At 44.8% G+C, this 20,775-nt stretch overlaps 2 protein-coding genes across 6 annotated transcripts in view; both read left to right on the top strand.

Moving 5' to 3' along the window:
• Nucleotides 1-8,377, top strand: part of CAPRIN1 (cell cycle associated protein 1) — a 41,987-nt gene extending 33,610 nt beyond the window's left edge. For 2 of the 4 annotated variants that reach the window (XM_056527682.1, XM_056527680.1), the window contains 3 exons: nt 4,383-4,486; nt 5,453-5,516; nt 7,987-8,377. In XM_056527682.1, the coding sequence (XP_056383657.1) occupies nt 4,383-4,486; nt 5,453-5,516; nt 7,987-8,051 (233 nt within the window). In that variant the 3' untranslated portion in view covers nt 8,052-8,377. Of the gene's footprint in view, nt 1-4,382; nt 4,487-5,452; nt 5,887-7,986 lie in introns of those variants that run through there. The other 2 variants (XM_056527681.1, XM_056527683.1) reach the window with 1 other exon arrangement.
• Nucleotides 8,378-16,881: 8,504 nt separating this feature from the next.
• The window catches only part of NAT10 (N-acetyltransferase 10), a 43,036-nt gene continuing 39,142 nt past the window's right edge, over nt 16,882-20,775 (top strand). Inside the window, exons 1-3 of one of the 2 annotated variants that reach the window (XM_056528549.1) lie at nt 16,882-16,960; nt 18,971-19,092; nt 20,671-20,762. In XM_056528549.1, the coding sequence (XP_056384524.1) occupies nt 18,976-19,092; nt 20,671-20,762 (209 nt within the window). In that variant the 5' untranslated portion in view covers nt 16,882-16,960; nt 18,971-18,975. Of the gene's footprint in view, nt 17,036-18,970; nt 19,093-20,670; nt 20,763-20,775 lie in introns of both variants that reach the window. The other variant, XM_056528548.1, reaches the window with a different exon arrangement.

Genomic DNA, 20,775 nt, shown 5'->3' with positions numbered 1-20,775 from the left:
CGGTGGTCGGAGAACCAAAGCTGACGTGCAGTGCGCGTCGTCCTCCTCTATGCTCTGCTCAGATGTTCCTATGGACGCACGCACAGGACGTCAGTGACGTCTCTGCATGCGCTACCTACCAGCGGCCCCTGCCTTTTTTAAGTTAACGCGGGCCGCAGAAAGATAACGGGACATCCTTGTATCCCGAAAACATCTTTTGGGACACAGGGATGTCCCGAATGTGGTGGGGGAAATTAATCTCGGCCTAGACGCCTGGGGTAAGGATAATCCATACCCCGGGCGTCCTGGCCGACAAAAGCACCCAACTCTGTAACCCTAATGGGATTTATTTTCCATTACTGTCATCTTGTGGGCAGTAAACATTGTTTCTCTATCGGCTCCATTGAGGGACACAGACCGTGGGTGTATACTGTTGTCTCTAGGAGGTGTGACACTATGGTAATAAAAAAAAAAAGTCGGCTCCTCCCAGCAGGATATACCCGCCTCCAGGCCCTGAGGTAATCAGTTTAAGTTTAGTGTCTGAAGGAGGTGGACATGGTCTGGAATTCTCCAGACCAGGTCTTCTATTTTATTATTTTTCCTAGTATAGGGAAGTGTTAGTTTTTTTTTATTCCCTTTTTTTTCTTTCATGTTTTCAGCTGGGGACTCAGGGACTCCGGTTCCCTGTTTCCCCATTGTGAGTAAGGGGGCACAGACATTGCGTATATGCGCTGTTCACCCCCCCCCCCCCCCCCCCCCCTCGCCAACGGTCAGCATGGGTTGGTACCTCATGGGTCCGGGTCCCCCTATTTCTCTGCTCGCCTCGCTCGCGCATAGCAGCCAGGTGTGATGCAGGTGACAAAAAGCTGACTGAAGACTTCACAGAAGACTCCATTAGGTAAGTTCTTCATTAGGTAAGTGTCCATTATGTAAGTGTCCTCCAATCGGCGCCGTGGGCGCGAATTTCACTGTGAGGCCAATCCTTCAGTGCCTCTGCCTCAGGCACGCCCCTCTCTGGCTATTGGCTGGCCTTTTTTCACTAGCTGCACGGAGCAGAGTTCTCCTCGCTGCCAGGAGACACAGACTAGGGTGAGAAAGTCCTGTCTTTTCTCATTATGTCCGTACCCAGAGCTGTTCCTCCCTCTAAACAGAAAACCGGAGCGTTGGTGACTTATTTTGTCTGTAAGCACTGTAATGCTAAGATGCCTAGCTCTACTCGGCCCACTTGCTCTGCCTGCTCCACTGCTCCCCCAGGTACCCCCGGATGCCCTTTCGGTCCCGGTGGATTCAGCTGCCCCTCCAACCTGGGTTTCTTCCCTGACCCAGTATATGGCTGACTTGACCCAAGTCTCCCGTTCGGTGGCTGAGGCCTCCCGGGAAGTGGTGTCTGCCTTGAAGGGGTCTTCCCTGCGCCGACCCTCTGGGGGCTCTCTCCGCTTCCCCACATACATCACGCTCTCACAAGCGTACTAGGGGTGCCTCGTCATACTCTTCCATTGAGTCCTCATATAGGCGTGGGCGCTCACACCCGTCCCGCCCACCCCTGTCATCTGGTCACAAACGTCGCTTCTCCAGAGGAAGTCCTCGGAGTCGGTGCTCTACCACGACAGAGCTGCGTACCCGGTCTTCCTTTCGGTCCTTTGCCCCAGCAAGGTCTTGAAAGTCGGACACCAACCATTCCAGACAGTTTGCGGCCAAATCGGGCAACCACAAACCCTCTTCCGCATGAAGTGAAGCCCCCACCCGCAGTTTTTTTTCTAGGGTGGGAGGTTTTTTTTTTTTCGAGACATCTGGACCACACACATTCAGGACTCCTGGGTCAGGGACGTGGTATCCAGCGGTTACCATATCGAATTCTCCTCCCTCCCGAGGGATCGCTTTTTTTTCGATTCCCGGGATGGTCGGATGGTGGCGACCATAGAGGCCGTGCCCTTTGCCCAGTTTCATTACCGACCTCTTCAACTGGCGCTTTCTCTCTCGGTGGGACAGATCTCCGCTGTCCCTCGATCGCAAGATTTTTCTCCCTCACAGGATCCGTCAGTCTCTTCTCTGGTGGCTCCGCTCCCCGCTTCTTCTCCAGGGGCGCTCATTTCTTCCCCTTCACTGGCAGGTGGTTACGACAGACGCCAGTCTGTCGGGCTGGGGCGGTGTGTTCAGGGATTGGACGGTCCAGGGACTCTGGTTTCCCCGAGAAGCCCTTCTTCTGATAAACACATTGGAACTACAGGCGATCCTGCTTTGTCTTCTTCATTGGGAGTCCCGGCTTCAGACGCGACCTGTCCGCGTCCAGTCGGACAACGCCACGGCCTTGGCATACATAAATTGTCAAGGCCGCACTCGCAACTCGGCAGCCATGGCCGAAGTGACATAGATTCTCATCTGGGCAGAAAGCATGGTTCCGTCCATCTCGGCGATCCACATTCCGGGGGTACTCAACTGGGAAGCGTACTTCCTCAGTCGGCCCTCACCCGACCCCGGCGATTGGTCCCTACATCCAGAGGTCTTCGCACAGATCTGCGACCTCTGGGGCATTCCAGACGTGGACCTCTTCGCGTCCCGGCACAATCAGAAGATACTTCTATTTGTGTCAAAGTCCCGAGACCCTCTGGCTTTAGCCGTGGACGCCCTAGTGATTCCTTGGGCGGGGTTTGCTGTACCCTGTTTCCTCCCCTTCCGCTCCTTCCCAGGGTTCTGAGGAAGCTCAAAGCGGAGGATGTTCCTGCCATTCTGGTAGCTCCAGATTGGCCCCGAAGGTCGTGGTATGCCGACGTGGTCAGGCTCCTGGACGACGCTCCGCTGCACCTTCCGCTTGGTCCGGACCTGCTCTCTCACAGGGTCCTCTTTGCCACCCCAATTTACAGTCGCTGCATTTGACGGCTTGGCGGTTGAGAGCGCGGTTTTGAGGGCCAGCAGGTTCTCTTCCCAAGTCATTCACACCATGCTCAGGGCTTGTAAGCCCTCCTCGGCAAGAATTTACCACCATACCTTACGGTCTTGTTTTCGCTGGTGTGACGCTCGGGTCCTGTCTCCTGTGACAATTCTCGGTTCCCCGTCTTCTCTCCTTTTTGCAGTCTGGTTGGAACTAGGGTTGTCTCTCAGTTCCCTTAAAGATCAGGTTTCGGCCCTTTTTATTCTCTTCCAGCGTCCTCTGGCTTCTAATTCTCATGTCCGGACTTTCCTTCAAGAAGTGGCGCATGCTGTCCCTCCTTATCGGTCGCCCTCTCACCCTTGTGACTTTAATCTGGTTCTAAGTGCCCTCCAGGGTGAACCTTTTGAGCCCCTTAGAGGTGTCTCTCCGCCTCCTTTCTTGGAATGTGGCTTTTCTTGTTGCTATCACCTCCATCCGGAGGGTGTCTGAATTGGCAGCTCTCTCATGCCGTTCTTAGTTTCTGGTACTCCACCAGGACAAGGTTGTTTTCCGGCCAGATCTTTCCTTTTTTGCCTAAGGTGATTTCGGCTTTTCATCTCAATGAGGACATTGTCCTCCCGTCTTTTTGTCCTTCTTATCCTAAGGAGCACTTACTTCACAAGCTGGATGTGGTTCGGGCTGTCCGGTCTTATCTCTCCATCACTTCTGCGTTTAGTCAGTGTGATTCCTTTTTCGTCCTTACAGAGGGTCGTCGTAAAGGACAACCTGCTTCCAAGGCCACAATTTCTCGGTGGATTCAGTCTGTCATTTCGGAAGCCTATCGCTGTAAGGGGAAGATTCCTCCTTTTCAGGGTTGTGGCTCATTCTACCGTTCTGTTGGGGCATCTTGGGCTCTCCAGAATAGAGCCTTGGCCTCGCAGATTTGCAAGGCGGCTACCTGGTTCATACCTTTGCATCGGCTGATGCCAGTCTGGGTCGTAAAGTGCTGCAGGCGGCAGTGGATCGGCTGTCTGCCTGACTGCTTATCTGCCCACCCAAGGGACGGCTTTGGTACGTCCCACGGTCTGTGTCTCCCAATGGAGCCGATAGAGAAAAGGTTGCTTACTTACCATAAAATCTCTCTCGAAGGATCCATTGGGGGACACAGCTCCCGCCCTTTTTGGGGTTTTCTTTGGTTCTCTGTCCGAGGGAGTGTTCAGTTATGTATTTTTTTTCTTTTTTTTATTTTTTTTTTTTCTTCTGGTTCTCGGACAGTTTGTCGTCTTTGACCTGTCGGTCCTCTCCTATTGCTCTGGAACTAAAACGGATTAGCTCAGGGCCTGAAGGCGGGTATATCCTGCTGGGAGGAGCAGACTTTATGGTAATAAAGTGTCACACCTCCTAGAGACGGCAGCATACACCCACGGTCTGTGTCCCACAATGGATCCTTTGAGAGAGATTTTAATGGAAGTAATCAAAAATCTCCTTTTTAATGAGGATTTTATTTAATGTTTGGGTGTTAGACTTGCATTTAATATCTTATGCTCGTTCACAGGAGGTTATGATGGTTACCGCCCCGCCTTCTCCAACACTCCGAACACCGGTTATTCGCAGCCACAATTTAATGCTCCCCGGGATTATACCAACAACTACCAGCGGGTAAGTGCTGCCGAGATCTTCAACTTCTGAACTAAATCAATGGTGTGATTTTTATTTTTACTGAAAAGTTCACGAAAGCCCCCCCCAAAAGTGGCATGCTTCCGTCTTTCTCATTGATGGGGCTGTTAATGACTGTCAGTCTCAGTATCTTTCCACGGGGAACCAGAAGTAATCATGGAGCACTAGCTGAAAAGTGAAGCAGGAAGTCAGTGGAATGCCATGAACTGTGGAAGAAACAAACTTTGCATAAAGCTGCATTCACATCAATTTTTTTTTTTTTTTTTTTTGCAATACTGTTCCCGTATCACTTTTTTGTAAGTGTCTTTAAAATCGGACTGAACCGTATAATCAATCGTGTATATACCTCTGTACGGTTCTAAACTGTATATGGTTTGAAAGCGATGTCCGGTTGCATACGGTTTAATACGTCGTTTGAAGGGGGGGGGAATGGATACGGTTTTGTGTCCTTTTCAAGGTTCTTATATTTGTGGGAAGAACTTTCGGGGCATGTGCAAACTGCAAAACCGTATTGTGTAAACCGGATGGAACTGTACGCACATACGGTTCCCATTGACCACTATTTAAAAAAAAGTATACAGGTTGTATCTGTTTTTCACCCGGACATATATATATATATAATTAGTAAATTTGAGTAGCCGTATTAGTCCAGTGATGCAAATCATAAAATGTTGCAGTATCTTGTAATACCTGTTTTATTGGACTAACAGCATTTTGTAGAGACAAGCTTTCAGGGTTTACTCCCTTTATCTAGTCCAAGGCACTTGATAAAGGGAGGAATCCCGAAAGCTTGTCTCTACAAAATGCTGTTAGTCCAATAAAAAAAGAAATTACAAGATACTGCAACATTTTATGCTTATCTAAAACTGGACTTTGTTTCTGTAGCAAATGAATGCAGGCGTAATCCAGGCAAACTGATATGCTGTAATCTTTCCTCATTCTCTTTAGGATGGCTACCAACAAAACTTTAAGCGTGGCACTGGACAAGGAGGTCCTCGGGGCGCTCCTCGAGGTAATGCTCAAGCGATGCACTCCTAATGCAGCTTCCAGGCATCTTGGTTTCGAGCCTGAGGAGCAGAAGGAATATTTTATCCCCTACAATAACAAACCTAGATAACGTCAGCCACAACGAGTCTCCCACAGCATCTAGTGTGAGGTGTAGTAACTCTAAAAACTCGCTCGGGTGCTGAGCAAGACATTCTGTTTTTGTTTTGTTTTTTTTGTATAGGATCCATTGAAATTTACTGAGCATCAAATTTTGGCACTTGGTTAAAAACGTTTGCCTCTTGCTACAGTGACTTGGCTTTTTTTCTTTTAACAATTTTTCTCCTGAAAACTTGAAGTTTTAACTTAATTTTTTTTTCTTTAAACTTTTTTTTTCCCAACAAAGATGGGGCTGTGTACATTCATAACTTTTTTTTTTTCTTCTCGTTTTAACTTTTGCAAACAAAACTAAATAAGTTTTTTTTACCCCTGCTATTAAAATGACCCCCAAAAACTCAAAACTTGTGAATTGTTGCTTGAGTTTCAAATAAAGTTGTGTTAACGTCAACTGCAGAGTTTGTGGTCTGTTTTTTTTATTAGGCTCTGCTGTTGTGCATTACATACTCCCTGCGTCTGGTGTCTACAAAGCAAGATACACATAGGTCTAGACTATTGTTTCCCAACCGTTGTGCTAAATAACTTTAGCATGCTTTGACAGCCATGCTGGGAGATATAGTTTTGCAACAGCTGGAGGTACACTGGTTGGAAAGCACTGGTCTAAAAGCTGACTTTGTCCTAAGAGGCTAACCTTTTCTATTACAACTCCACTTTCACATAGTGCTGTCCTGGCATGCGAAGAGTTGTAGTTTTGCAACAGCTGGAGGCATACTGGGAAACACTGAGCTTTTAGGATAGGGTTACATGGAGCGCATCAGCAGTGTATTTCATGCAAATGGGCTGACGGCAGTCAGAAGAGTGAGCACTTTGCTGTAGCTCTGTCCGCTCGCAAGCAGACACTCTAACTACCTGGACGCTGCAGGGTGCTCTCTATTCGGACTGCCGTTGGCACATTTGCTGCATGAAAAATGCTGTGGAGGCATGTTGTGTGACCCTACCCTTGGGGTGGATTTTGTTGTAAAAAAAAACTTCTGCAACTTACATGGGCCTTGCAAAAATCTCTGCATTCCACTAACATTCAGGTCAGTGAAAGATTGTCAGTCGCAGAAATGTCTACTGTACATTTTTATTTTATTTTTATATATTTTTTTATTTTTTAGTCTGATTCCGATCTACCCACCCTGTGACTCCTTTTTTTTGCCCTGGCATGTCTGCTGTCTGGTGTTCACCGCTCCATGTTGTATGCGTCTTGTATGTGAATGATTGTTTTGGATGGGCATCTTAATACACCAAAAAAACTCTTAATCCTAGCAGGTGTGTGATAAAAAAAAATATTATAGAATATATATGTATATATGTGTGTGTGTGTGTGTGTGTATATGTATATATTAGAATTATTAGTGATATATAAATTCAACAGTATTTATTTAATATAATTTTTTTAGATAACATTTTTTTTTACAGTGTACATGAGTGTGTGTGTGTGTGTGTGTGTGTGTGTGTGTGTATATATATATATGTATATATGTATGTGTATATATGTATATATGTATATATATATGTATGTGTGTGTGTATATATATATATATATATATATATATATATATATATATATATATATATATATATATATATATATATATATATATATATATATATATATATATATATATATATATATATATATTTTCTCTATCTCAAATTATTTATCTAAAAAATAAAATTATAAATAAAAAAAATATATATATTTATTTCACACAAGTGGTCTCCAAACTGTGGCCTTGAGAGCTTCTCTCCCGCTTTTTGCTGCAAGAGACGGACTCCATTAAGTCTATGGAGAATTCGTAGATTGCAGCGAGCCAGGGAGGGAACACCCAGACCTTCACCCAACAAAATGTTGACATCTTAACAGTGTTTACCAACCAGGGTGCCTCCAGCTGTTGCAATACTACAACTTCCAGCATGCCCAGACAGCCAAAGGCTGTCTGGGCATGCTGAGAGTTGTAGTTTTGCAACAGCTGGAGGTCCAGTTAGAAGACCTCTAGTGTAAACTGCATATATCCAGTGAAAATCAATACATTGGATGAGAATTTTATTTATATTATAAATTTGTTTAAAAAGAAATGTTTTTAATTGAATATATATTTTTTAAATATATTTAAAACCATATATTTAGATTTAATATCTACAATTTTTAACTAAATATCTAAATTATTATTATTTTTTTTTTTATAAAAAATGTATAGTCAAACGCAACACAGCTCCCTAGGCCATAGATGCAGGGTCTCTCCTTTTTAGATTCTTAGGGCTAAAATCAGTTAAGGAGGAACAGGTTAAATTCCGTTTTTTTTATTTTTAAGAAAGCTATTTCGTTTTTGCAGGTCGCGGAGGGCCCCCAAGACCTAGCGGAGGGATGCCACAAATGACCAGTCAGCAAGTCAATTAACCCCATTGGAAGGAGGCCTTTGCACACCAGTTGGTGTCTGTTGCAAGAAGTTACATTTTTGTTTTATATTTCTTATTCCTCCTCCCCTATTGCCCTCTTCTTCTTTGCCAGGAAATCCCTTTTTAGGGGAGGTTTTACTTGTTTTTACTGTTGCCTGGTTTGGGCCGAGACTACTCTCAGCTTTACAATAACTGGATATGCAAACAATCCATATGCTGCACCATCTTCCTGTATGTCAGTGATCGCTTGGCGCTTAACTGGCTCTGAAGGACAAATTCTCTTTAAAAAATTTTTTTTTTTGGGGTAATGTAGCCACTTTTCGGGGGGGGGTGGGGGGGGTCACATTTTTCAGTGGGTCATTTGGATATCACAATGTCCAGCGCCAGCCATGGTTAGGGGTTGATCATCCATTCTGTTCAGACATCGTAGTCTCGCAGTTCATCATGTAAAGGGTGTTTTTGTTTTTTGTTTTTCTCCTTTTTTATTTTAGGAATTTGGGGCAGTTTAAGAATGTCAGGGACTTGCAGGTTTTTTGGTCCATGTTGGATGTCACAATTTCCTCCAGCTGTAAAGGCTCAGATGGACATTAGCTCCACCCCACTCAAAGCTGCCATTTTGTGGTTCATTTTTTCCCTGTGATTGGGGGGTATGTGAGCCTGGCAAATAATGGATCGGTCGTTTTTAAGGGAAGGCAAATAAAAAGTTTATAAAGTGGTTAAGCGTTCTGGTGTGAATATGGATGTATAAGTGCAAAGTGTATGTGTTTCCCGTTTAGGTCCACTTTGTGTCTGAGATGGAAGAAGAACTTGGCTGAAGGAGTGGCTTTTGTTCTGAAAGGCCAGGATGATGCGTACATTACAAGGACACCGTTTATCTGGTTGCCATGTGTGCCTGCATTCCCCTGGCAATTTCATGTGGGTGCCAGGAGCGGGACCTGTGACTATGGGTGCGTTCACACGCTAATACTAGCCGGGGGTTTCCCGCTGTGGGAATCCTGCTTGGAGTTACGCTACCATTCATTTAACCTCTTAAGGACTCGTGGCGTACCTGTACGCCCTGAGCCTGGTCCTGGTCGGACCGGGACCCTGGGCTAACAGCGCGCGGCACCGATCGTTGTGCCGCGCACTATTAACCCTTCAGACGCGGCGGTCAAAGTTGACCCCCGCGTCTGAAAGTGAAAGTAAACTCTTCCCGGCAGCTCAGTCGGGCTGATCGGGCTATTGCGATAAAATTGCGATGTTCCGATCAGCTGGGATGCAAGCGGCGGTCTCCTTACCTGTCTCCGTGGCGTCCGATCGCGCCAAGCCTGAGCTACAGGCTTGAGAAATTGTGCCCCTATCTCTCTGATCCGTGCAAAGCTATGGCTCTGCAGGGATCAGCATAAGAGATCAGTGTGTGCAGTACTATAGGTCCCTATGGGAGCTATAACACTGCAAGAAAAAAGTGAAAAAAAAGTTAGCAAAGGTCATTTAACCCTTTCTCTAATAAAAAAACTGTAAATAAACATATGTGGTATCGCCGCATACGGAAATGTCCGAACTATAAAAATATATCGTTAATTAAATCGCACAGGCCAATGGCGTACGCGCAAAAAAATTTTCCAAAGTCCAAAATAGTGTATTTTTGGTCACTTTTTATATCATGAAAAAATGAATAAAAAGTAATCAAAAAGTCCAATACAAAAAATGGTACTGATAAAAACTTCAGAACATGGCGCAAAAAATTAGTCCTCATACCGGCCCGTATGCGGAAAAATAAAGTTATAGGGGTTAGAAGATGAAAATTTTTAACATATAAATCTTCCTGCATGTAGTTATGAATTTTTTTCCGAAGTACGACTATCCAACCTATAAGTAGGGGATCATTTTAACCGTATGGACCTACAGAATAAAGATAAGGTGTCATTTTTAACGAAAAATGTACTGCGTAGAAAAGGAAGCCCCCAAACATTACAAAATTACATTTTTTTTCTTAAATTGACGCACAATGAATTTTTCTGTTTCGCTGTGGATTTTTGGGTAAAATGACTCATGTCACTGCAAAGTAGAATTGGTGGCGCAAAAAATAAGCCATAATATGGAATTTTATGTGCAAAATTTAAAGCGTTTTCATTTTTTCCTCATCACATTCTAAAAATCATAAGGGAAAAACGCTGAGTCCTTAAGGGGTTAAATGGGTCCAAAGACAGTCCGATAGTTTCAGATTTGCGGACTGTCTGTGGACCCATTCAAATGAATGGTAGCGTAACTCGCAGCGGGAAACCATCTGCTAGTAATACCGTGTGAACAGAGAGATGTCTTAAGTAATACAGTGAAACCTCTCTGAGAAGACCACCCACTTGTCCAGGCCAGATTTTATGTTTTTTTGGTGGCTATATATAAAAATAAATTTATATTCACTGAAGATCTTGTTTGTCTATAAACCAGGATGGGAACTAGTGTTTACTTCTCAAACAGCTCCCCTTCCCATAAATTCTAGTGCTGCAACTAAGCATGTACAACCAGCAACTACAGGACATAACCCTAGGGCAGTGTTTCCCTACCGGTGCCCCTCCAGCTCTTGTGAAACTACAACTTCCAGCATATAAAATCAAAGAAGTAAGACTGCACTCACCAATGGCAACCTTGGTTGCCATTGGTGAGTGCAGTCTTACTACTTTGATTTTGTATCTATTGGTCTACACACGGACTTATACCTATATTGGCACTCATACGGGGTTACACTTGCACTCCACCACAGCTCCATCCTACTGAAACCACAGCCTTTCTCATGCCGGGTCATTCCATATCTTTGCTGCATACAACTTCCAGCATGCTGGGAGTTATAGTTTCGCAACAGCTTGCCACATTGGTTGAATCAGGTAAGCACAAGGCATACACAAGAACCTCTACAATAGCCTATGCTGCACTATACAAGGGTGGAAAAATGTATGTGCTTTTTTTAGGCTGTGTTTTTTACATGTTGTTGTTTAGGGAATAAGAATTGATATGGCAGATTTTTTCTTACAAAAAAGACCTTAAAGGGGTACTCTGGTGAGAAAGCAAATTCTTTTAAATAAACTGGCGCCATCTCACTCCACTCTTGCGCTCCAATTACTCTTAAGTGGTCTCCCTCTGCTATTAAGTATTTGGGGGTTCATATTACTTCTCGCTATTCCTCCCTTTACTAATGATCTCCCCCTCTTTCGGGAACTTCGTGCTCTCCTGGAGAAATGGCACTCGCAGTACATCTCCTTTTTTCGGGAGTATTGCGGCGGTTAAAATGACGATTCTTCTGAAATTGTACTTGATGGCTAGCAGGATTGGAGGGGGGGTCTGGCGGTCCCGGATGTATTTTAAATACTATTGGGCAGCTCCCCTGCACCATCTTGCGGCGTGGTCCTCTTGCCATGCATACTGCCGCGGGATGGAGCAGGAGAAGCTTTGGTCGGCTCCTATCCACCCTAATGCTCTTCTCTGGTCACCTCCGGTGTCAACTATGTCTCTATCTCCTCTTCTAGGCCCCATGTCATTCTCCGTATATGTTTGGGGGGGGGGGGGGGGTACTGCTCCCTAAAATATAAACTGTTTTCTCCTTCCTCTCCTCGTCTTTTATCACCCTGACTTCCCTTCTGGCTTGTCTTCTGCTATGGTGCGTGAATGGGGATCTCCAGGCTTTTTCTGCTGGGCTGACGTAGTGGACCTTCTCTTGCGTTCTTTCCTACCCTTTGAACAATTGAGGGCTCGTTGGGATCTCCCCTCGTCTGAGCGCTTACACTATTTACAGTTGCGGCATTTTATGTCCTCAATGACTGGCTCCACTTTGGTCTCTACTGGATTTGAAACGTTGTGCTGTGGTGGGCCTCAGGCGAGGGGCCTTCTCCCCAACATTTACTCCTTTCTTCTCCAGTCCCCTGAGGGCGACCCACCGTCTCACCGTTATATGGGTCATAGGGAGGCTGAACACTGTCACCCTACCTCAGTGCCGGGTTATCTGGGAAAGAGCCTCTAAGGCATCGATTTGCACTGTCTATAAGGAAACCCAGTATAAACTAATTATGTGCTGGTATCATACTCTGGAACTGTTCAATAGACTGAACCCTGACATCCCTCCTCAATGCTGGCGGCGTGGGGTGGGGCTGGGGCTGGGTTCGGTGTTCCATATTTTTTGGTCCTGTCCTCTCCTTGCTGATTACTGGAAAACAGTACAGAGACTGGTATTTGAGGCTCTGGGTGTATCGGTCCCTTTAGACCCCCTTATTTACCTTCTCCATCTTTCTCATCCCACTCTTTCTAAAAAGCCATTTTAAAAGGGTACTACTGTGGAAAACTTTTTTTTTTTGTATTTTTATTTTTTTTTTATATATCAACTGGTGCCAGAAATTTAGACAGATTTGTAAATTACTTCTAGTAAAAAAAAACGTAATCCTTCCGGTACTTATTAGCTGCTAAATACTAGAGGAAATGTTTTTTCTTTTTGGAACACAGAGCTCTCTGCTGACATCACGAGCACAGTGCTCTCTGCTGACATCTCTGTCCATTTTAGGAACTGTCCAGAGCAGCAAAAGTTTTCTCTGGGGATTTTCTCCTACTCTGGACAGTTCCTAAAATGGACAGAGATGTCAGCAGAGAGCACTGTGCTGGTGATGTCAGCAGAGAGCTCTGTGTTCCAAAAAGAAAACCATTTCCTCTGTAGTATTCGGCAGCTAAAAAGTACTGGAAGGATTAAGATTTTTTTATTTTTTTTTTAAGAGAGAAATAATTTACAAAAACTTTCTGGCACCAGTTGGTTAAAAAAAAAAAAAAGTTTTCCACGGGAGTACCCCTTTAAGCTCTTCATTCATATTGTCTTAGCCGCTAAAACCCTTATTGCCAAGTGTTGGAAGAGGACCCTCCCGAGTCTGATCTGTTAACCCGTATATGTGAGATCCGTTCTTTGGAATCTCTCACGGCCTCTTTTTAATTCTATCCCCTTATTCCTGTCTGTCTGAGAACCTTGGGATCGTTTCTGTGATAGACAATCGCCTTTATTTCTCAATCCCACCTTCTCTTTCTTTACCCTTTTCTTTCTCCTCCCTTTGCCTCTTGTGGTAGTTGTGTGTCGGTCTTAGTGTCCCTACTGTGTGGTTTTCCCCCTACACGTCCCCTCCGTGTTTGTGGCCCTTAGGGCCTGACTGTCTATATTGGATGGTGCATAGACTTATGTCTGTTTTAAGCCTTTAAATGGTTAATGTTACTGATTTATTATGCTACCATTAGGGTACTGGAGGCCTTTGTCGGAATTCTGTGGCTTCATTTGCCTGCCTTGGCCCTCCCATTTGCTGGTTATTTCCTTTATACCATATTAACTGTTATTGGGTCTCTGCCCTCTGTGATGTTGTTTGCATGTTTTTTCTTTCTTATTTGGATTTGTATCCATGAAAAATTTATAAAAATTAGTTTGGAAAAAAAAATGGTGCCAGAAAGTTATATAGATTTGTAAATTGCTTCTATTTAAAAAAAATAAAATCTTAATTCTGCCAGCACTTCCAGGAAGTTGTGTAGTTCTCTCCGGTCTGACCACAGTGCTCTCTGCTGACACCTCTGTCCATGTCAGGAACTGTCCAGAGCAGGAGCAAATCCCCATAGAAAACCTCTCCTGCTCCAGTTCCTGACACGTATAGAGGTGTCAGCAGAGAGCACTGTGGTCAGACAGAAAAACTCAGAAAGAAAAGAATTTCCTTTGGAACATACAGCAGCTGATAAGGACTGGGAGGATTAAGATTTTTAAATAGAAATAACTTACAAATCTGTTTAATTTTCTGTCACCAGATGATTAGGAAAAATGTTTTCCACCAGAGTACCCCTTTAAATTGTTGCACAGTTCACACTGGACAAAGTCATCACAATAGAGACACTACACAGCCACTAGAGATGAGCGAACTTACAGTAAATTCGATTTGTCACGAACTTCTCGGCTCGGCAGTTGATGACTTATCCTGCATAAATTAGTTCAGCTTTCCAGTGCTCAAGTGGGCTGGAAAAGGTGGATACAGTCCTAGGAGACTTTCCTAGGACTGTATCCACCATTTCCAGCCCACCGGAGCACCAGAAAGCTGAACTAATTTATGCAGGAAAAGTCAGCAACCGCCGAGCTGAGAAGTTCGTGATGAATCGAATTTACTGTAAATGTGCTCATCTCTATCCCCTATACATAGGATAGGGCAGTCTTTTGTACCCAGGGTGCCTCTAGGAGTTGTAGTTTTGCAACAGATGGTTGCACCTGGTTGGGAAACACTGGCATAGGGGATGTCAAGCAGATCGGTGGGGTTCTCCTTTTTGGTCAGACCCCCAACGATCTCTTTATCCCCTGTGATATTGGTAGGGGATAATAGCCTGAGATGGGAATACTGCTTTAAAGGAGTACTCCGGCCCTAAGACATCTTATCCCCTATCCAAAGGATAAGATGTGTGGCTGCTGGGGACCACCCTCAATCTTGCATTTGACACCCGTCTCTTTGAGCTGCGCTGCCAGCTCACAAACTGCCGGGTGCCGACCACGGGGCCGGAGTATTGTGACGTCACGCCCTGCCCCCGCTCTGCAAGTCTATGGGAAGACGGCTGACATGCCCCCTCCCATAGATATGCATTTAGGGTGCGCGGCTATGAATTCACGAGCTCCCAGTTTCAGCGTTCGGAACAGTTTCTTCCAAACGCTGAGCAGCGGCGTGCCCCTTTAGTTGAAAAAAATCTGCCTGGGACCTACCACATTTGGCACAGATAAGATCTTCCCTGATCTTCCCATTTTTTATAACCGCTCTGTAGAGAAATAGCATTTCTGTATAATTTTAACCACTTGCCGCAGAACGCCGTTTATAAACGGCGCTGCGACATGGCAGGGTTATGAAGCAAGCTCAGGAGCAAAGCTCTCATCATACCAGCACAGTTCCGGCTGCTATCAACAGCCAGGACCCGTGACTAATGCCGGATGTCGCCGTTCAGTCCGATGTCCGGCATTAACTCTTTAGACGCGGTGATCAAAGTTTATCGCTGCATTCTAAAATGTAAAAGAATGCTTCCCAGGAGCTTAGTCGGGCTGATGGGGATCACCACGGTGTCTCGATCAGCTGAAGACACACGGATGGTCCCTATTTACCGCGTCTTCCGATCGTCACTCGATTGCTTCATGCCTAAGATCCAGGCTGGAGACAATGATAAAGACAAATGATAAATGTCGGGCCATATCTTTATTCTGTAGGTCCATATGGTTACAAAGATACCTCATTTATATAGGTTTTATTTTATGAATTCAAAAAAAAAAATGGCCGTAAATGTTGCCACCCCTGAAATGTTTCAAGAAAATGAAGTATTTCTCACAGGAAAGGATTGCAGTAACACATGTTTTGCTATACACTTGTTTATTCCCTTTGTGTGTATTGGAATTAAACAAAAAAAGGGAGGAAAAAAGCAAATTGGACATAATGTCACCAAACTCCAAAAATGGTCTGGACAAAATTATTGGCCCCCTTAACTTAATATTTGGTTGCACACCCTTTGGAAAAAAAATAACTGAAATCAGTCGCTTCCTATATCTGTTGCATTTTTAGGCTAAGTTCACACCTGAGTCAATTCCACAGCATGCAGTATTTTTTGGAATCTGCAACCAATGGAGCCTAAGGCTATGTTCACACAATGGAATTCCACATTGGGATTTGGCACGGAGATTCCGCAGTAGCATTGATTTGAATAGGATTCTGCTGCACTGTTCACATAGCAGAATTTCTGCGCTGGAAACTTTCAGCAGACTCTGCATGGAAATGCATCGCCATCTATGAGAGTCCCTGCAGGCAGTGGTGAGTGCAGTACAGACGACATCAGGAGAACATCTACCCTGCTGAGAGCCCCTGCACCTGAGCCTGCTGGCCAAGTAAGAAGAACAACGGGGAGGAGGGAAGGGAAAAAGTGATGTGGTACAAGAGGTAAGGAGGCGGGGCGGGGCGGGGGAAATGATTTGACACGGGAATAAAGTGGCATGGGGTGGTGGTAAAGCGGGGATGATGAAATTGCATAGAGAGTAATAAAGAGGGAATGAAATTACACAGGGGGTGGTTTGGCACAGGGGTATAAAATGGCACAGGGGGTTTGGGGAGGAATGAAGTGGCATCAAGAGGGGGAATAAAATGGCACTGGGTGTGTGTATGTAATGTGCAGGGGGTGATAAGGGGCGATTAACCCCTTGCCACAAATGGACATTCATTAACGTCCATCTGCGGCTCCCGAGGTATGACGCGCGCTCTGCAGGTAAGGCAAACTTGATTGCCGCGTCTAAAATGAAAACATGTAAACATTGCCAGTTAGCTCAGTGGTGCTGTTTGGGACCGCTGCGGTAAAATCTTGTCATTCGAAAAACTTACAGGACGCAAGGAGGATCCCTACCTGCCCCCTCGCTGTCTGATCGCCGAATGACTGCTACGTGCCTGAGATCCAGGCAGGAGAAGTCGAGTGGTGCTAACACTGATCAATGCCATGCTATGGCCTAGGTCATAAAGGAGTTAAATGGGTGCTGTTATTTAAAAAATTATTAAATAATAAATCTTTTCGGTCGCTATGACGATCAGTTGCTAGGTCTTGCTCCCATAGTCACGCAGCAGTGTTTCCCAACGAGTGTGCCTCCAGTTGTGGCAAAACTGCCACAGCTGGAGGCACACTGGTTGGGAAAGACTGCTTTTATCCTGGAAATAAGTGTCTAAAGTTGGACTACCCCTTTAAGAATATCTGTTCCAATACGCCTGCACCAACATGTCTGCCGTAGTGCGGACGCTGACGTCATCAGCGCGACTGTGGGTGTGAAGGCCCCCTGCACACGTGATCAGGCGCTGCGGGGCAGCCTGGGGTCCTTCCTCGCAGTGTTCATGCGGCATGTGAGTGTGGCCGTGGCTGCCTGATTAGAAGGTATGTGAGAAGACGCACCATGTGTCTGTGACTACATATATAAGTATACATATACTGAACGTGTGGTGCACTCGGGTGAGTGAACGATGTGTGCTGCCATAGTTACCGGAGTCTTTTGGTTTCTTCTTAAAGGGGACATTCACTTTTGAAGTTTCTTACAAGGCAATGCATTAATATCAGCATGGTGGAGACAGGGACTTGAGCATTAATAGTTCAGGAAAATACATCACAGAAGAAGTGAGCAAGCTTCGTGCCAGTCAGTCAATATTAGAGCAGATAACTGCTGCAGAACCTCTTTGAGAAGTTGGTGAGCAGTCAATCAATAACAGAGCAGGGGTGTGCATTGTATATTGTCAAGCTTTATGCCAGTCATTAATGTCATACAGTACATTGCTGCAGCTGCTTCAGGACCTCTTTCATTGCAATGATGCTCCCTAACCTCGTCTCAAAGAGTTTCTGCAGTAGCTGTATAATAATTACGCACCCCACTGCCAGTAATGATTAACTGGTATGAAGTTGCATCACAGCTTCTCTAGAGCTGGTAAATTGCCTCAGCTTCTGCAGAAACTCTTTGACCCGTAAGAAGGTTCTTACTTTTTCTTTAAGAGCCTCTGCAGCAGCTGAGGCAATGTACTATATAATACCACAGCTCTACTATTAATTGACTGGTAAGAAGCTGCTTCAACTCTTCTCTAGAGCTGGGGTTGTGTGTTTTATACAGTTAATTACCTCAGCTGCTGCGGAAACTCTTTTGATAGGAGATGCGGAAGCTTTATGCCGGTGAAACAGTAACAGAGCTGAGGTGTGTTATACAGTAAATTGCCCCAGCTGCTGTGGAAACTCTTTGAGAAGAGGCGATGCAGCTTCATACCAGTCAATCAATAACACAACCAGGGTGTGTTAGATAATATGTTGCCTCAGCTGCTGCAGAAACTCTTGGACTGTTGTGAAGCTCTATTGGTGCTTCTCAAAGAGTTTTTGCAGCAGCTGAGGCAATCTGCTGTATAATATCACAGCTCTATTACTAAGTGACTGACTGGTATGAAGCTGCTTCACCTCTTCTCTAGAGCTGGGGTTGTATATTATATAGTACATTCCCTTACTACTTTTTAAAGAGTTTCTGCAGCAGCTGGGGCAATGTATTGTACGCACCCCAGTTCTAGTCGAGAGAGCTTTAAACTGGTCACGAGAGCTGGAGGTGTGTTATACAGTATATTGCCTCAGCTGCTGCAGAAACTTCTTGGGAAGAGCTGAGGCAGCTTCATAACAGTTGATTAGATATTGCATTGCCTCAGCTGCTGCAGAAACTCTTTGACCAGTGTGAAGCTCTCTTGCTGCTTTTCAAAAGTCTTTTTTTTCAGCTGCTGAGGCAATGTATCATCCAACACGTCCCAGTTATGTTATTGATCAACTGGTATAAAGCTGCCTCACCTCTTCTCAAAGAGTTTCTGCAGCAGCTTAGGCAATGTACTGTATAATACACACCTCGGTTCTAGAGAAGAGGTGAGGCAGCTTCATACCAGCCATTCAGTACAAGAACGGGAGTGTGTATTATACAGCACATTGCCTCAGCTGCTGCAGAAACTCTTTGAGATGAGCTGAGGTAGCTTTATACCAGTCGATTTAATAACAACAGAACTGGCTTGTGTTACATAAAACATTGCCTCAGCTGCTGCAGAAACTCTTTTGAGAGATGTGGAAGCTTTTATGCCAGTGTTTCCCAACCATCGTGCCTCCAGCTGTTGCAGAACTACAACTCCCAGCGTGCCCGGACAGCCTTTGGCTGTCCGGGCATGCTGGGAATTGTAGTTTTTTGCAACAGCTGGAGGCACCCTGGTTGGGAAACACTGCCTTATGCCATTGAAGCAGTAACAGAGCTGGGGTTGTGTATTATATAGTAAATTGCCCCGGCTGCTGCAGAAGCTCTTTGACCAGTGTAAAGCTCTCTTGCTGCTTTCCGAAGAGTTTGTCATGATACATAATTATAAATCCTTTTTAATTTCCTCCTAGAGAACATGACCACGATGCAGCGGAAGAAGATCGATAACCGCATCCGGGTGCTGATCGAGAATGGGGTGGCCGAGAAACATAGAAGCTTCTTTGTTATTGTGGGAGATCAGGGGAAAGATCAGGTAACACAGGACTCGTAAAGACAGAAGTTAGGAGTCAGGATTTTTTTTTTTTTTTTTTTTTAAACAAGCAAAGCTTTATTTATAACTATAGTTAAAGGGGGTTATCCAGGAAAAAAACTTTTATATATATATATATATATATATATATATCAACTGGCTCCAGAAAGTTAAGCAGATTTGTAAATTACTTCTATTAAAAATATATCAATCCTTTCAGTACTTATGAGCTGCTGAAGTTGAGTTGTTCTTTTCTGTCCAAGTGCTCTCTGATGACACCTGTCTCGGGAACTGTCCAGAGTAGAAGCAAATCCCCATAGCAAACCTCTTCTACTCTACTCTACTTCTACTGTGCAGTTCCCGAGACAAGCAGAGATGTCAGCAGAGAGCACTGTTGTCAGACAGAAATGAACAACTCAACGTCAGCAGCTGATAATTATTGGAAGGATTACATTTTTTTTTTTAATAGAAGTAATTTACAAATCTTACACAGTCTGATAAAGAGTAGCTCGGCACCACTAAATTGTATCCTGAAGATGGAAAACCCATAGGCACCTGGTCAATCCCCTCGCAACTGCTGGAGGTACTTCGTTGGTGCTACCACGCTTGAAGAGATAGAATCTCATAAATCCACAAAAGAGAAAGAAAGCAGAGCACTCACCAGCGTCCTCTCTTGCAGTGTTCCGTTTACAACCAACAGGTCTCAGGTACACATCGGGGGGACACTGGCAGGGTAGTGCGACAGTGGGACGCGGGGGTATCCTCTAGGTGACGGGCCGTAGGGCTTCTCCAGACCAGGAATGACCATTGTGGATATATAATTTACAAATTTGTTTAACTTTCTAGCACCGGTTGATATGGAAAAAAAAATGTTTTTCACCGGAGTACCCCTTTTTAATGGAAAATTCCCAGTGGCCTTGACAACCTGGCGCCTTAGGTTTGTGGAGCCCGTAGGTAATGATATCACATCGGGGTTAAACAGCAATATAATTATTGTAATAAACATGAGAGCAAAGTCAGCTGGACTGACCGATGTGTACGGTGGGCTTCTGACTCCTACCAGCAGATGACAGAACGACCGACACTTTATTTTTTTTCTGTATGGTGGGGGCTTATTCCCCAAATGTACGCACTGGTGAACTGAGAGTCCATGTGTATAGCGGGTCAGGAGTAATAGCTTTTGACTAAACATCTATTGAGGCCGTATGGGCACCTTTTTTTTATGCTGAATTTCTCTGTTGCAAAGCTACAACCCCCAGCATGCCCGGACAGCCTTTGGCTGTCCGGGCATGCTGGGAGTTGTAGTTTTGCAACAGCTGGAGGCACGCAGGTTGGGAAACACTGGTTTACATGTTTACAAACCCATGGCTGCTTTCTTCCAGAAACAGCGCCGCACCTGTCCACAGGTTGGATGTGGTATTGCAACTCACTTCAACAGAGTTAAGCTGCACATCCAGACACTACCTATTGACAGGTGTCCATGCTGTTTGTGGAGGAAAGCAGCCATGTTTTTTTTTTTTTTTTTTTTAATCCTCTACTCATTGTATAATATTAATGTATATGACATATATGTTCCCGCAGGTTGTCATTCTCCATCACATGCTCTCCAAATCGGCAGTGAAAGCCCGGCCCTCTGTCCTCTGGTGTTACAAGAAGGAATTGGGCTTCAGCAGGTTAGACTTTCCT

The sequence above is a fragment of the Hyla sarda genome, chromosome 6 (genome assembly GCF_029499605.1).
Source record: "Hyla sarda isolate aHylSar1 chromosome 6, aHylSar1.hap1, whole genome shotgun sequence".
Taxonomy (NCBI): Eukaryota; Metazoa; Chordata; class Amphibia; order Anura; family Hylidae; genus Hyla; species Hyla sarda.
The sequence above is the reverse complement of the archived record's forward strand: the minus strand, read 5'-3'. Positions and strand labels throughout refer to the sequence as shown.